We start from the raw sequence: 15871 nt of genomic DNA on the forward strand, positions 1-15871 counted from the left end.
GAAAACAGTCTGTCACTGTTTCCATTGTTTCCTCATCTATTTGCCATGAAGTGATGGGACCATATGCCATGATCTTTGCTTTTTTAATGTTGAGTTTAAAGTCAGCTTTTTCACTCTCCTCTTTCACTTTCATCAAGAGGCTTTTCAGTTCCTCTTCACTTTCTGCCATAAGGGTGGTGTCATCTGCATATCTGAGGTTATTGATATCTCTTCCGGCAATCTTGATTCCAGCTTGTGCTTCATCCAGCCTGGCATTTCACATGATGTACACTGCATATAAGTTAAATAAGCAGGGTGACAATATACAGCCTTGACTTACCCCTTTCCCCGTTTGGAACCAGTCTGTTGTTCCATGTCCAGTTCTAACTGTTGCTTCCTGACCTGCATACAGATTTCTGAGGAGACAGGTCAGGTGGTCTGGTATTCCCATCTCTTTCAGAATTTTCCACAGTTTATTGTGATCCACACAGTCAAAGGCTTTGGCATAGTCAATAAAGCAGAAATAGATGTTTTTCTGGAACTCTCTTACTTTTTTGATAATCCAGCAGATGTTGGCAATTTGATCTCTGATTCCTCTGCCTCTTCTAAATCCAGCTTAAACATCTGGAAGTTCTTGGTTCACCTACTGCTGAAGCCTGGCTTGAGGGCTTTTGAGCATTACTAGCGTGTGAGATGAGTGCAATTGTGCGGTAGTTTGAGCATTCTTTGGCATTGCCTTTCTTTGGGATTGGAATGAAAACTGACCTTTTCCAGTCCTGTGGCTGCAGCTGAGTTTTCCAAGTTTGCTGGCATATTGAGTGCAGCACTTTCACAGCATCATCTTTTAGGATTTGAAATAGCTCAACTGGAATTCCATCATCTCCACTAGCTTTGTTCGTAGTGATGCTTTCTAAGGCCCAGTTGATTTCACAATACTTTGTCTAGAAAGGGATTCTATGCTGTGACCTCAACCACGCGGGTGGTGCTGATGGGATTTCAACAGCAGTCTAGGAAGAAGGGCCCTGGGATCCACACAGTGACCTATGGGCAAGCCTGTAGGACGGAGTGCAGCCGCGGGTCGGCGGCGGGCTGTGCGGGGCTCCCCGTCGGGTCATGTCTGCATCGGAGGCGCTCAGGTCAGCAGTTCCCAGGATGCCTAGAGTGGGGCAGGAAGGCGACGCTGAGGACCCACCAGGGGACGAGGTCTCCGAGGGGGGTCGGGCCAGGTCGCCCGGCTCGCGCCCTGTCCGCCGACCCCCGGCCCTGTGAGCCGACGTGCCCTGGGCCGACCTGCGCGTGCATCCCGAGGAGAAACGGAGGACGCAGTGCGCCCAGCGCCTGGCTCCGACCGCCGGAAACCCCTGCGAGCCCAGCGCCCAGTCCCAGAGAACCCGCGCCTGCGCGCCGCACACCTCCTGGAGCCGGCCCCGCCCCGCCCCGCCCCCGCCAGTCCCCGCCCCCGCGCTCCTCGCCGGCCCCGCCCCCGCGCTCCTCGGCAGCCCCGCCGGCCCCGCCCCCGCGCTCCTTGACAGCCCCGCCCCGCCTTGCTGGCCCCGGCCCCGCGCTCCTCGCCGTCCCCCGCCCCGCCCCGCCCCGCCCCGCCCCGCCCCGCCCCGCCCCGCCCCGCCCCGCCGACCCCGCCCGCCCCGCCGACCCCGCCCCCGCGCTCCTCGCCGGCCCCGCCCCGCCCCGGCGGCCCCGCCCCCGCGCTCCTCGGCCCTCACTGGCTGGCTCCGAGGCCCAGCTGGCAGGGCCGGCCAATGGGCGTGCGGCGCGCGCCGCGACACGTGCGCCCCGCCCTGCCCGACCGATGGGGAGCGGGCGGTGCTCTGGGCGGGGCGCGCGGGGCGGGGCGCGGGGCGGGCCCTGGGCGGGGGCGCGCGCTGATTGGCGGGCGCCTAGCTCCGAGGCCGTTAACGGCGGCGCGGCGGGGCCGTGGCTCCAAAACAAAGGGCAGGCGGCCCGCGGGCGGCGGCGGGGATGCCTCGCGGGCGGCCGGGGCGCCAACGGCCGCAGCGCGTCCCGGGCCGCTCCGGGGCCGCCGGAGACCCGCGCCCGCGCTGAGCGAGGCCGGGCCGATGGGCGCTGCGGGCCGGGGCGCGGAGCGGTGGGCGGCCGTGAGTAGGGCGGGCCCCGGGGACCAGCGGCGTCGGCCGCGGGCGGGGGCCGCCGGGCTCGGCGCGGCCCGGGACTCGGGGCGGGCGCGCCGCCTCCGACCCCGCCCCGCCGCGGAGAAGGTGCGGGTGCAGCCGCCCGCCCGGGGGTAAACAGGCTTCTTCCCCGGAGGCAGGGTCGCGGCTGGGGCGGGGGGGCGGTGGGGACAAAAGAGGCCCCCGCGTTTGCACCGAAGGGCCCTTGTGCAGGGCGAGGCCCAAACGAATCGTGCCCGTCGGGCTTCGGGGCTCGCTGCCGGAGCCCCGAGCCCCGGGCGGCGCCGAGTCCAGGTCTGGCCCGTTCTGGGTGGGACTGGGCCCGGTTCCGTGCTAGGTGGACCACGGCCCCACCCCCGGCCTTTTCTGAGCCGCTACGTGCCTTCTTTCTGTGGAAGCGTACACACACCTCAACCTGTTGTTCTGCGCCAAGAACGTTCTTTCCGCCTCCGGGGATGGCTCTCAGGTGCGGCCCTGAGCAGGCGGCCCCTCTGCTCCCCGGAGGTGGACACGCCGGCCGAGCCCCGCCCCCGGCAGCAGCTGGCCCGTTCCCGGTGTTGAGCTTTGCGACCCTGCTTCGGCCTCTGGTCTGACATAGGCCAGCTTGGGCCCCTCCCGCCGCCTCCCCCTTGTATCTTAGGGGCCAGGTGTCTTCTCCGTGGGGGGAGCCTTGGCCAGGCCCAGGGGCAGCCCCGTCTTAGCAGGGCTGTAACCACCTAGCACTGGGCACTGAGTGATCTTGATTACCAATCTGTTTGAGTCTTTTTGAGTTGAAATCAGCTTACTTTGGAACAACTTTTATGTTTACACAAGAGTTGCAAAGGTAGTCCAGCCCGTCCCAGCCTGCGCTCTACCCAGCGTGCCCACTGCCGCCCAGCGTGGGCCTGTGTGCTTGCCAAAATTAAAAACTGGTAAAAGTACATGCCTTTATAAAGCTCTTTATGTCCAGAGCCTTTGATCCCTCCCTGCCTTGTCAGGGCCCGCCAGGATCCTGGGGCGGGGGGCGAGGTGGATGCCCACGAGGACTTGCTGCGCGGGAGTCTCTTCCTCCCTGAAAAACTGATGAGGGAAGGTAGTTTCAAATATGAAGAAGCAGTGGAAGTTCTCCTCCTCATCTCTGACACTTTATCCAGAGTCGTTTGGTTTTAACTTTTTAGAAAGGGGTTAGATTGGCTGATCAGCAAAACCTGCAGGAGTGGGGAGAGTGTGGAGAGAGGGGAGGACGGAGCAAGCGCTGGACGCCGGGTCCCTGGAGGCTGAGGCTCCAGGGAGGACAGTGGGGAGGGTTTGGTCCAGTTGGGCGCTGGGTGACACCCCTGCGGTGACTGCAACACTGGGCCTGTCGCTGGCCATGGAGTCAGGCCGTGTCCACACCCAGGCGGCCTCAGGACCAGGGATCCCCGTGGGCGCTGTTAGGCATGGACACAGCCCTTGGCCACCGCGCAGCCTACCTGACGCCCGGAGCTATTCTCGGGGCGCCTGGGCCCATTTTACAGGTCGGGTAGCAATTTGGCTTGAGGCCCCCCAGCTTCCCCTCATGTGGCTTTGTTCAGTCTTGGTCCGTCTGAGTCCCCCCACCCCCAACCCTCAGCTGCACAGCCTCTGCTGAGCACCAGCCCCGTTCTGGCTCCTCTCTGCGTCTCTGGTTTTCCCATCCCTTCCTCGACAAAAGGGGTGCTTGGTGTTTCAATGAGCACGAGGCTCCTAAAATGGCCAAGCGTCCCAGCGTCTTTCCTCCTCTCCCTCTTGGAGCTGAAGAGAGGCATCCCTGCCTGTGTCTTCCCTTCTGAGCAGCAAGTGGGCGACTTCTGCTAGGAGGCACCCAAGGACTCTTAGTTACTAGGGGGAGAAATTAAAACATTGTATCAGAGGCTCTTAGAAAAGAAAGGCTGGGTGCCAGCGCACTGCTCAGCAGGCAGGTGGGCAGGGCGGGGCCGGGAGGACTCACAAACCCACGATGGGCCAGAGGGGCCGGAGCCCACACCCTCCCGGGAGTCAGCCGCTCGCTTGGGGTTCTGGTTCTCAGGTTTGTCTTCCGAATGGTGAAGCACCATATGGACATGGGCCTGATTCACGTTCTCAAAATAAATATCCATGCTTATTTTAGGAGGAAAACTTCTGGAATCCAGAATGTTATTTTTGCTCTAAAAACTTACCCCACACTAGCATCTTAGGAGGATGGTGGCTGCTCCCCAAACCCAGGGACACAGCAGCCACAGCAGTGAGGCCGGTGGTGTGTTTGCTCTTCAAGTGCTAAGATGGGTCCTGACCTGTCAGCAGGTCTCCTCGAAGAGCGCGCTGTACTGGTGGCTGGAGAAGTGGGCCTCGGGGATGCCCAGCCCAAAATCCCAGTTAAATCACAACACGCTTCTCTGTGACCAAGATCCAGGCTGGGCCCCTGCTCCGCTGGGTTCCCCAGGGGTCAGCGAGGAGGGAGGGCAGGACAGATGGCAGAACACGTGGGCTGGAGGCACGCCGGCCTTTGAAGGGTGACCGTGGGCACCGAGGATGGACGGGGCCTGGCGCTCCAGGGGAAGGGGCCTCCGGGGGGCTGGCAGTATGCGGGAGGCGATCTACACCGGGAGAAATTCAAAGAAACAGAAAAGCCTTGGCAAGCCATCACCCTGTCTGCTTGGCTGTACCAGGGGCAGGGTCTTCGTTACCCCATCAGGGACTGAACCCTTGCCCCTGCAGTGGAGGCGCCGAGTCCTAACCCCTGGGACACCAGGGAAGTCCCCAAGATGCCACTTAAACAGCCCTGCCCTGTTAGAGGTCACTCGGAGTTAGAAATGAGGGGTGTCCCCGTTCTAAGAGGGAAAAGCAAAAGTTGCTCAGTCGTGTCCGACTCTGTGCGACCCCGTGGACTGCAGCCGGCCAGGCACCTCTGTCCTTGGGATTCTCCAGGCAAGAAGACGGGTGGGCTGCCGTGCAGTCGCCTGTTTAAAGGCAGGGCTTGGTGAAGGCCGTCCGGTGGTCTCTGCCCAGGTCACTGGTGCTTCTGCCTCGAAAGGGGCCCAGGGCTCTGAAGTTGAGCCACCAGGGCTAAAAGAGAAGGTACCACATTTAAGGCTCCTTTAAATACAGAGAAGACTCAGGTGAAGACATGGAGATGGATTTGGGGCCTGCAGGCAGGGAACGCTTTCCTTCCTGGTTGAGGCTGGTATGCCCGCCCCGCCCCCCGCGCCCCCCCGGCCCCCGCCCCCCCCCCCCCCCCCCCGCCGACCAGCCGGCCCCCCACCCCAGGACACACCGCCCGGTGTAGCCCGAAGCTTCCTGGGCACCGTGAGCTGGAGGAGTCTGAGAGACAGCAGGAGGCGTGGCGAGCCCGAGCAGGGGGGCCACTGGGGGTCCTCCTCCTGGACCACCCCAGCCCAAACCCTTCCCGCCCTGTTAGTTCTTCTCAAACCGACCGAGTCCTGGTCTGAAAGGTGTAAATGCTTCCCACTCCGGTTACTGCTTCCTTTTCAGACCCCACCAGGGACCCTGAGAGGGTCAAGGAAGCCTCCGTCCCCCGCAGACACTTCCAGACCCGATCTCTCTGTCCCGCCGGCTCCCTGGCTCATTTGCACTCGCGGGTGGACACACACACGTTTCCTATGCCGTGTGTACAGTGCTTCCTATGCTGTGACTTGAATTGTATTCAACAGTGACTTTGAGGAAGATTCATATTCACGGAATCTCCAGTCCTGGTCATGGTGTAGCTCCCCATGGATGTTCAGTTCAGGCGCTCAGTCGTGTCTGACTGCGACTCCATGGACTGCAGCACGCCAGGCCTCCCTGTCCATCACCAACTCCCGGAGTTCACTCAAACTCATGCCCATCAAGTCGGTGATGCCATCCAGCCATCTCATCCTCTGGCGTCCCCTTCTCCTCCCGCCTTCAATCAGCATCAGAGTCTTTTCAAATGAGTCAGCTGTTCGCGTCAGGTGGCCGAAGTATTGCAGTTTCAGCTTCAGCATCAGTCCTTCCAATGAATATTCAGGACTTATCTCCTTCAGAATGGACTGGTTGGATCTCCTTGCAGTCCAAGGGACTCTCAAGAGTGTTCTCCAACACCACAGTTCAAAAGCATCAATTCTTTGGCGCTCAGCCTTCTTTATGGATGTAGGGCTGTGTTTTTACCCCTCAGAATTGTGTACAAGGTGTTTCGGGTCTTGAGTCTGCTCACAGATACTCTGTTGTTACACTGCTGTGTGCCAGCATGGTTTCACTTAGGAGGCTTTTCTCCTGGCCTTGTGGAGCTGGCTGGGGCTCCTGGGAGGCTGCATGAGGGTGTAGAGGCCTCCTGGTTTAGTCCGCATCTCAAAGGACACTTTCCAACTTGTAACATTGTGTATGATGTTTTGGTCCATGCCTCAAAACAGTTCTCTTCACAATCTTAGTTTGCATGGAATGTTTTTTAAATTGTGAATGGATGTTAAATTTTTCCAAACTTTTTTCCATCCATTCAGATAAATGGAACAACTGTGGTAAATGTTTCCAATGTTGTTCTTGTGATGAGACCCCCAGCTGTAGTGCTGGGTCCCGTCCGGTCAGTATTGCATAGGATGTTTGCATCTTGGTTTCTTTGAAGAAGCTTAGTGGATTCCGTTCTTGTTTTTCTTTTCTGGCTCTGCCGCAGGACTTGCGAGGTCTGTTCCCCAACCACGGACGGAACCTGAGCCCCAGCAGTGAAAGTGCGGACCCCCAGACAGGGGTTTGAGGTCAGGTAGCCACGTGAAATGGTGGGAAGGTGCTTCCTCTTTCTCTTCCCGGGAAGCGTTCTCAGCAGGTTGGAATGAGCCCTCTCTGGAGGTGCAGTCGACTTCTCCAGGGACGTTCTTTGCTACCAGGGTGTGTATTGGAGGAGGAGAATTTTTACCAGTGACTTGATTTGTGTTGACAGGATTATTCAGCTTTTCTAGTTCTTCTGGAGTCATATTTTTAAGCTTTTTTCCAGGAATCATCGTGTGGTTCAGGCCTTCACCTCTGTTGACTTGAGCCGACCGCAGCACCTGTGCCGAGTCTTACGCTTGTTTGCGTCTCCGGGGGCTGGCTGAGCCGACAGGCGCGCCTCTGCCTCGTGGATCCTCTCCAGGGGGTCCAGCTTCCCTTTTCTCTTTCCTTAATTTTTTTTCCCTATTTGTTTACTTTCTTATATTTTCTTGGGGTTGCTTTCCTGTGACTTCTGGACGTTTTTAAAGATGGGTGTTTAGCTCAGTAATCCCACCTGTCTTCTAATATCCATCCTGTAAGAACCTACATTCCCCTTAAGTTCTGGTAATTATTTTATGGTTTGGAAGTCGCTTAGTCCTGCCTGACTCTTTGTGACCTCTTGGACTGCACAGTCCATGGACTTCTCCAGGCCAGAATACTGGAGTAGCCTTTCCCTTCTCCAGGGGATCTTCCCCACCCAGGGATCGAATCCAGGTCTCTCGCATTGCAGGTGGATTCTTTACCAGCTGAGCCATCAGGGAAGCCTGTTTTATTGTTCAAAATATTTTCTGATTTCCATTATTCTTAGTCACAGGGGTATATAGAAGCATATTTCCTAAGTTACAAGCATATGAGAAGTCTTCTAGTTACACACTGACTTGTGGTTTGTGCCGAGGTCTGAGGGCACGCCGTGAGTCCCACCCTGAGTGCTGAGGCGCGCCGTGTGCTCGGTAGATGTGCACGTGAAGTAATGAGCTGGAGTCTCTGGTTCTCAGACGGTTTTCTACATGTGTTTCAGCTCCAGTTGCTTCATCAAAATGTGTGTCTGCCTGCATTTGTGTTTGCTCTGTCAGCTGGTGAAGAGTGCAGTGGAGTACACTGTATGCTTATGTGGTTATATGCAGCATGCCAAAGATTATATACAACCATGGTCCTATTTTGATTACAAATTTATCTCAAAGTTGTTCCAACTTTTGACTTACGTATTTTGAGACTGTTAGGAAGTAACAAGATTTATACTTGCTACTTATCTCCCTGCTGTTTTATCTAATGGAAGTTTTTCCATTCAGATCAGTTCAGTTCAGTCACTCAGTCGTGTCCGACTCTTTGCGAACCCATGAATCGCAGCACGCCAGGCCTCCCTGTCCATCACCAACTCCCGGAGTTCACCCAGACTCACGTCCATCAAGTCAGTGATGCCATCCAGCCATCTCATCCTCTGGCGTCCCCTTCTCCTCCTGCCCCCAATCCCTCCCAGCATCAGGGTCTTTTCCAATGAGTCAACTCTTCTCATGAGGTGGCCAAAGTACTGGAGTTTCAGCTTCAGCATCATTCCTTCCAAAGAAATCCCAGGGCTGATCTCCTTCAGAATGGACTGGTTGGACCTCCTTGCAGTCCAAGGGACTCTCAAGAGTCTTCTAAAACACCACAGTTCAAAACCATCAATTCTTCGGCGCTCAGCCTTCTTCACAGTCCAACTCTCACATCCATACATGACCACAGGAAAAACCATAGCCTTGACTAGACGGATCTTTGTTGGCAATGTCTCTGCTTTTGAATATGCTATCTAGGTTGGTCATAACTTTCCTTCCAAGGAGTAAGCATCTTTTAATTTCATGGCTGCAGTCACCATCTGCAGTGATTTTGGAGCCCAGAAAAATAAAGTCAGCCACTGTTTGCACTGTTTCCCCATCTATTTGCCATGAAGTGTTGGACCGGATGCCATGATCTTTGTTTTCTGAATGTTGAGCTTTAAGCCAACTTCTTCACTCTCCACTTTCACTTTCATCAAGAGGCTTTTGAGTTCCTCTTCACTTTCTGCCATAAGGGTGGTGTCATCTGCATATCTGAGGTTATTGATATTTCTCCCAGCAATCTTGATTCCAGCTTGTGCTTCTTCCAGTCCAGCATTTCTCATAATGTACTCTGCATATAAGTTAAATAAGCAGGGTGACAATATACAGCCTTGACGTACTCCTTTTCCTATTTGGAACCAGCCTGTTGTTCCATGTCCAGTTCTAACTGTTGCTTCCTGACCTGCATACAAATTTCTCAAGAGGCAGATCAGGTGGTCTGGTATTCCCATCTCTTTCAGAATTTTCCACAGTTGATTGTGATCCACACAGTCAAAGGCTTTGGCATAGTCAATAAAGCAGAAATAGATGTTTTTCTGGAACTCTCTTGCTTTTTCCATGATCCAGCGGATGTTGGCAATTTGATCTCTGGTTCCTCTGCCTTTTCTAAAACCAGCTTGAACATCAAGTTTTTCCATTAAATGTTATTATTTAAGGGAAATACAAACATATGTAATAGTTTTCATTATTTTAGTACTTTTTCTATCCATTTGCTGCTTTAACTTTTTCGTTCATCTTCCTTGCGATGTGGTTGGTGTCAGCGCCGTGTCTGTCCGGCGCGCAGCAGCGATGCAGTGTGCCTTCACTCCTGCAGACTCTCCCGTATGGGTTGTCACGGAGCATTTGGCGGAGCTCCCTGCGCCGCACAGCAGACGTCCATGTTGACCGCTTCACATATAGCAGTGTGTGTGTGTTAAGCCCAAACTCCTAGCTTTTCTCTCCCCTGCCTGCCTCTCCCCTTTGGGAACCGTGAGTCTGTTTCCTGAGTTGGTTTCTGTTTCGTGAATCAGTTGACTTGTGTCAGTTTTTGGATCCCACCTGTAAGTGGCACCTTATGATATCTGTCTAACTTCGCTTAACGTGATGATCTCTAGGTCAGTCCACGCTGCTGCCAATGGCATTATTATGAAGCGTGTGCGTGTGTGTGTGTGTGTGTACATGTGTGTGTGTGTACATGTGTGTGTACATGTGTGTGTACATGTGTGTGTACATGTGTGTGTGTGCACAAACACCCCACGGTGCCTCCATCCACTCCTGTCAGTGGACACTCAGCTGCTTCCATTCTTGGCTGTTTTGAGCGGTGCTGATATGAACGCTGGGCTGCGTGTACCCTCTTGAATGTTTCCTCCAGATAAGTGGGCTCGCTAGGTTGGTTGTGTGGTAACTGAAACCCCCACGCTGCTCTCCCCGGTGGCTGCACCAGTGCGCACTCCCAGCAGCAGCGCCAGGAGCCCCTCTTGTGCACACCCTCTGCAGCCTTTGCTATCTGTGGTCTTTAGGACGGCCCTTCTGACGGGTGTGAGGAGCCACCACTGCGGCTCCGACGTGCTTTTCTCTGTTGTTCCGTCTTTGTGGGAACCGCGCGCGTCAGCGAGTAATCACGGCCACGGGTCTTGCTGCTGCCGCCCAGCCTCTTGCTTCTCCTTTCGTCCTCTCTGAGCCTTAATTTAAGGTGTGTGTCTTGGAAGCAGCATCGAGATAAAGTGTGTTTTCTGTCTAGTCTGAAACCTTCAACTCTAACGTGAGTCCACTTACGTTTCACCTACGCACTGGAATGCCTGGGTTTCAATCTTCCTTCGTTAGGCTTCTTGCTCTTCCCCCGGCCCGCTCCCTCCCTTCGTCACCTCCCTTTACACGTTTGGAAGCGACGCACCTGCTCTTTTTGTTGGGACAGATGTTTAAGGCACATTTACCCTTCATTTAGCAGAGCGTCCCTTTAGTCCACACGCGAAGCTGCTTTTGGGATGCTGCTCCGCCCGCGCCTCTGCCTTGCTCTCTTGCTCACGCATCCTGAGCACGGCGCAGCGCTCCGGAGGTGGGCTGCCCTGCCCGCCTGTGCACTCAGCCTCTTCTTTACTCAGCATCCTGCCTCCTTGAGGTCTCAAGTCGAGACCCGAGTGGGCTTTGTTTCGTTCTCTCATTTCTGTCTGAAGCACATCCCTGAATCTCCTCCAGTAATGCTTTCCGGAAGTCAAGCTGCTCGTCTGCAAATGACACGTCCCGTGGTCCGTGGTGACATTCCCGCTGCAGAGTCCCGGGAGAACGGGGTTCCCCTTCAGGGCCTTGGGGTGCCTCCCCACTGCCTCCGCCTTCTGCTGACTGACTGGGGAAGTTGCTCTGGTGAAAGGTGGCCTTCCCTTCCCTTCGGGAGGCTTCTCAGACATCCCTGCTTTTCTTCAGTGCTCTGCAGCCTCCGTACTGAGTGATGCGACGTGGCTTCCTTCTCCTTCACCCTCCTCGGGTCTGCTGGTGATCAGTCTGCACTGTGTCCTCGAGTCCTGGCAACTCCGCATCTCCTCTCGAGTCTCCTTCCGGGGTCCTCAGGCACATCTGTGCTCCTGGTGTCAGATCCAGTGAGTCGCCGCTAGGTCCGGCGTCATGCAGCGTTCACTGCGCTTTCTCCTAAGAGGCGCCAGCTGCAGTCTGCGCTCAGGCCTGGCCCGAGTGCGCCACTGTGCGTGGCATCATTCCTGTCACAGGCCTGTCTCGTTTTCCCGGCACATTTGTTGGAAGGGCTCTGCCCTTTCCACGCGGAATGGTCTTGGCACCCTTGTTGAAAATCACGGGACTGTGCATGAGGGTGTATTTCTGGATTGATAGGTAATTTCCTAGAGACCAGTACGGGACCCACCACACATGCACAGACGTCATGGTGCTTGGAGCCACTGACGAGTTCCGTTACTCGGGGCAGGACGGGCCCAGTGCTCCTGGCGTCTCTCTGATGGGAAGTTTGTTGGCTGCTATCTCTTCCACATGCCCTAAAGCCAGAGGACAAAAGACGTATTTGAGCTACTGTTTTCTCAAATTATTTATGTGTGAAAGTGGTTCACCAGCCACTCCCAACTAAATGGAGAGTTAGGGTCCACGGTCGGGTATTAACCTTCTTGTTATGTACAATTTCTCGTAAAGAATTAGATCTGTGACGTCTAGGCCTGCGCTCTCCCTCGTCTTTGCAACAGGCGTCCTAAGCCAGGCACGTCCTCTCTCTCTCCGTGACCCTCTGCCGTGTGTTGACAGGTTGTGGCGTTTCTCTCAGCCAAGCTGTGTGGACGGAGCCACACGCCCTCTGAACGACAACGGCTCTGGCGTGCATGTTCCGGCGCTTCTTCTGTTGGAGAGCCCAGCAGAGCTGCAGCTCCTCCCGCGCCAGCCCTGAGCTGAGCCAGGAGTGCCCCGCGATGGTGAAGATGACCAAGTCTAAAACTTTCCAAGCGTATCTGCCCAACTGCCACCGAACCTACAGCTGTGTCCACTGCAGGGCCCACCTGGCCAATCACGACGAGCTGATCTCCAAGGCAAGTGTCTGCTCACGAAATCAGGGGCCTATGAGGAGAGGAGTATGGACTCTCCCAGGTGTGCTGACCTTGAGCGTCTGTAGCCTCGTGGGCGGGCTGTGGGAAGTCGTGTGAGTGTGTGCGGCTGCGCTGTGGGCTTGGCTGTGGCACTGCCCAGTGGCGGGTCCAGGGGGCTGGTGGCTGGGTTTGCACACACACCATCCACCTGTGCAAACCGAGGCCTGGGCTGCGGGCCGCTTGGCTTCCAGGGCCAGGAGCTTGTTCCTGGGTGATAGGCAAGAACCAAAAGAAGGTTCTGATCCGTTTCGTTTCTGGTTACTTTTGAGGCCTGTCGTCCCACTTGGTCCCTTGAGCCTGGCAACTGGGGTGACAAGTCCCCGTCCAGTGCCCCCTCCAGGTCCTGTGGCCATGCAGTTGGGATTGGCCGGAGGTTGGAGACACACAGATGCCCTCTTCTGCCTCCTTGGCCGTCCTGGAATGAGTGAGCGTGCTACGAGCTTTCGTCCCAGAAAGGGGCCGCCTGGGGCCATGGTTTTCTCACAGTTCCCATGTGAGAACGGGAACCCCGTGCCCCCCACATCTGCTGGAGGCTGGCACACACTGTCCCGGGCACAGGCTCATGGGCGCTCTGCCCGGCGGCCCCTCCGCGCCTGTCCGGGTCTTCGGGGGTGCCTCCACTCTCCCAGGGCAGGGCTCCCATCACTCAGCCCTGACCGCGGCTGGCCCTCTGACACCTCTTCCTTCTCTGCAGTCCTTCCAGGGAAGTCAGGGGCGAGCCTACCTCTTCAACTCAGTGTGAGTACCAGGGCCAGGGCCGCGCCAGCTATTCTGAGAGGCCAGGGGGTGGGGTGCCCCCAGCTGGGGTCCATCTTGGTTTCCATGGAAACAGCGAACTCTGGGTGCCTCCTCGCAGCGTCCTGGGTTCTTGGGGGGGAAGCCAGAAATTGTGCCTTCTCTTCTGAGGGGCAAGGGACAGCTGGGGAGTCAGGGAGGACACCCCTGGGTCCCGGGGGCAGCCGGCGGGTGGAAAAGCGGGCTTGGCCCTGCAAGGGTGCCAGTGCCTCCTCCCCGCAGGGTGAATGTGGGCTGCGGCCCTGCGGAGGAGCGAGTCCTGCTCACCGGCCTGCACGCCGTGGCCGACATCTACTGCGAGAACTGCAAGACCACGCTCGGGTGGAAATATGTGAGTCCCCGGGGTCCGCCTGACCGTGGAGATAGCGGGCCGGAAACAGGACGGGTGCCGACCATCAAGGCGGGGCCACAGGCCAGGGGGGCAGGGAGGCTGCGCCTGCCTCGCAGGTGATCATTGGCTGGGCACGGGCAGAGGCCTGTGGACGTGACCCTGCGGTCATGCTCACAGCCGTTTCATCTGGGTGCTCAGCCCCCACCCCAGGACCCTCCTGGGCCCATCGTGGGAGGGCGGGGAAGTGCATGGAAGACGTGATTCCAGCACCAGTGCGCCCTGGCCCGCCCCACCCCCCGCTCCTTTCCACCACTTGTGACCCCGAGCCCCAGGAAGGAGGCTCCTGCTCACCATCCCTTCTGAACTGCCCTGCTGAGCCCATGCTCAGCCGCACAGCTGACACTGTAGCTCCTGCCAACGCCTGACCCCTGGCACAGCAGCCCCTCCTCGGCCCCGGGCTGCACGGCGTGGGCCATGTCTGGGAGATGTGACCCTGTCCTTCCTTTCTTCGCTGCATGTAGAAGTTGAAAAATGAAACGGATTCTATTCTGAAACCTCTCTCTCTCTTCAAGGAGCACGCCTTTGAAAGCAGTCAGAAGTATAAAGAAGGAAAATTTATCATCGAGCTCGCTCACATGATCAAAGACAATGGCTGGGAGTAAAGTGGACTTCCTGTTCCCCTTTGAACGTGACTGAGACGGTCAACGTCAAGGAGCTGGGGCGTGTCCGAGGGCAGGCGACCCCCCTGGCCGGCCCCCTGGGTGAGGCAGCCCCCCAAGCTGTGTCCTCTTCATGCACATGGTTGTTTCTGAAATGTTTCAATGAGCTGTTTCTAATTTCTCAAGATCCAGAGAAAGACTTGACTGATGACTTGTCCATCTAGTCCGTACCTTTTGTAAGCAATGCTTTTAAGGTAGAATTTGGCTGTGTTCTGTCGTTTTGATGGAAAACCAAACAGTGCCATGGATCCCAGGGCGGCCTTTGGAGGGCCCGCCCTGCTTGTGTCTGGAGTGAAAGAAGGGGGTCACTTCCCCCTGCCTCTTGGGCCCACGCTGGCGGTTCCGCGCGCAGACCGCCAAGGCCAGTCCTCTGCCCAGAATCTCCCTGAAGGCTGTGCGTCTCTGCACCCAGCATGCTCTCTAGCCTGTTCAAGAGCAGAAGGCGCCACGGGTAACCCTTTAATGAGCTAGAAAGAGAAATGTGTCTAATGGAACACCGTGTTCACTGAAGCCAGCAGCTTCTTTATCTAGAAGGCAGGTGAGCAAGTGGCCCACAGACACGGCCCGGGCCTGTGCACAGGCCCTGAGCGGCTGGCCGCAGAGTTTGAGCTGATCACACTGGACCGAGGGAAAGCGGACTTCTTTTTCTACTCTGATGTACTTGAAGAAAAAGAATTATTTTTCCTATATTTGAAAGACGCCAAAACAGGATAAACTTCCAAATTAAGATCTGCCACTGTTTTCACGTTTTCCACAGAAGGTTCCAGATGCAAGACAGGTGTAAACTCCGGTTGTTTGGGGGCCCCAGCCTGCCCTGCTTCTGCTCGAGTTCCCATGCACTGGGCCTTTGCAGGGCTGGGCTGCATGTGGCTTCTGGCCAGTCTGCGGAGAGTGGAGGCCAAAAGGCCCTCTGGCCGGTGAGCCCGGCCTGCCCCTCGACGCGTCTAGAGGCCTTCAGCGTGCTCGCTGGGCCCTGAGACACCCAGGACCCTGGCTCCACAATCCCACGGCCACAAACTGGAGACGGGGGGCTCTCCCCTGAGCCAGAGCCCCGGCTGGTGCTCCAGGATCAGGTGAGCTTCCGATGGGCACCCTCTGACCCACAGCCTGGACCACCCCCGGGTACTGGGTCATCCACGAGGGTGCCCAGCCGGCCGCCTCCCAGCAGAGCCCCTTGAAGGTTTAGCGGGCGCCTGCCCTGAGGGCTGAGTCCAAACCCCTGAGAGCCAGCCTGAGCCGGCACCCCTCCCCAAGCCTCAGCCGGCGGCCAGACGCTTCTCCAGCAGATGCTTCTGGACGCTGAGGAGCCTCCTGCGGCTCCCGTGTCCACTGCACTCACACGTGGCCCGTGTGTTCTGGGCCGTCTCTGGGGGCGCGGCAGCCTTCTTCCCCGTGGTGCGGGACGGCTTTGAAGCTGACACCAACCAAGGCTCTCAGCCGCTTTCCTTGTGGGTCTTCTGCAAAACCCGAGCTCCTTTCAAAACCAAACAAACTGACCGTGAGTGGCTTCAAGGACAAATGCTCCTGAGGCCACAGCCAGACGTGTGGGTCAAGTGCTGGACGTCCCCTTTAAGTTCCTACAAGGCTAGCTATTACCCCGTGACTTTTATTTAAATTATTTAAGATATTTTTTTCCTTGGGAAGAGTGGGCGGTGACACCAGGATTATAAATGTGTTTAAGTCCACCACGTAGTGTCCTTTGCACGTTTACTTTAGAAACGTGGTTTAGCTCTGGCTGTTTTATACCTACGTGTATATATAAGTATACATATATAGT

General features: G+C 56.7%; 1 protein-coding gene across 3 annotated transcripts; it reads left to right on the forward strand.

The window, feature by feature from the left end:
- Positions 1 to 1922: 1922 nt before the first annotated feature.
- On the forward strand, positions 1923 to 15779 carry YPEL1 (yippee like 1). Of its 3 annotated transcripts, XM_024977272.2 has the most exons (6): positions 1923 to 2096; positions 11078 to 11250; positions 11915 to 12192; positions 12944 to 12987; positions 13267 to 13375; positions 13948 to 14238. In XM_024977272.2, the coding sequence occupies exons 3-6, from the start codon at positions 11989 to 11991 to the stop codon at positions 14035 to 14037; spliced, it is 447 nt and encodes a 148-aa protein (XP_024833040.1). In that variant the 5' UTR covers positions 1923 to 2096; positions 11078 to 11250; positions 11915 to 11988; the 3' UTR covers positions 14038 to 14238. The 3 variants fall into 3 exon arrangements, with proteins under 3 accessions (XP_024833040.1, XP_024833037.1, NP_001093856.1); XM_024977269.2 differs by lacking the exon at positions 11078 to 11250; NM_001100386.1 differs by lacking the exons at positions 1923 to 2096; positions 11078 to 11250 and having other exon boundaries at positions 12016 to 12192; positions 13948 to 15779.
- Positions 15780 to 15871: the final 92 nt, after the last annotated feature.

The sequence above is a fragment of the Bos taurus genome, chromosome 17 (assembly GCF_002263795.3).
Source record: "Bos taurus isolate L1 Dominette 01449 registration number 42190680 breed Hereford chromosome 17, ARS-UCD2.0, whole genome shotgun sequence".
Classification (NCBI taxonomy): domain Eukaryota; kingdom Metazoa; phylum Chordata; class Mammalia; order Artiodactyla; family Bovidae; genus Bos; species Bos taurus.

What these genes read in the sequence shown, in the direction of transcription:
- YPEL1 (XM_024977272.2), top strand. Translation starts at nt 11,989, where the DNA reads ATGTTCCGGCGCTTCTTCTGTTGGAGAGCCCAGCAGAGCTGCAGCTCC. An exon ending in ACGACGAGCTGATCTCCAAG is followed by an intron (nt 12,193 to 12,943) that starts GCAAGTGTCTGC and finishes CCTTCTCTGCAG; the next exon opens with TCCTTCCAGGGAAGTCAGGG. An exon ending in CCACGCTCGGGTGGAAATAT is followed by an intron (nt 13,376 to 13,947) that starts GTGAGTCCCCGG and finishes TCTCTCTTCAAG; the next exon opens with GAGCACGCCTTTGAAAGCAG.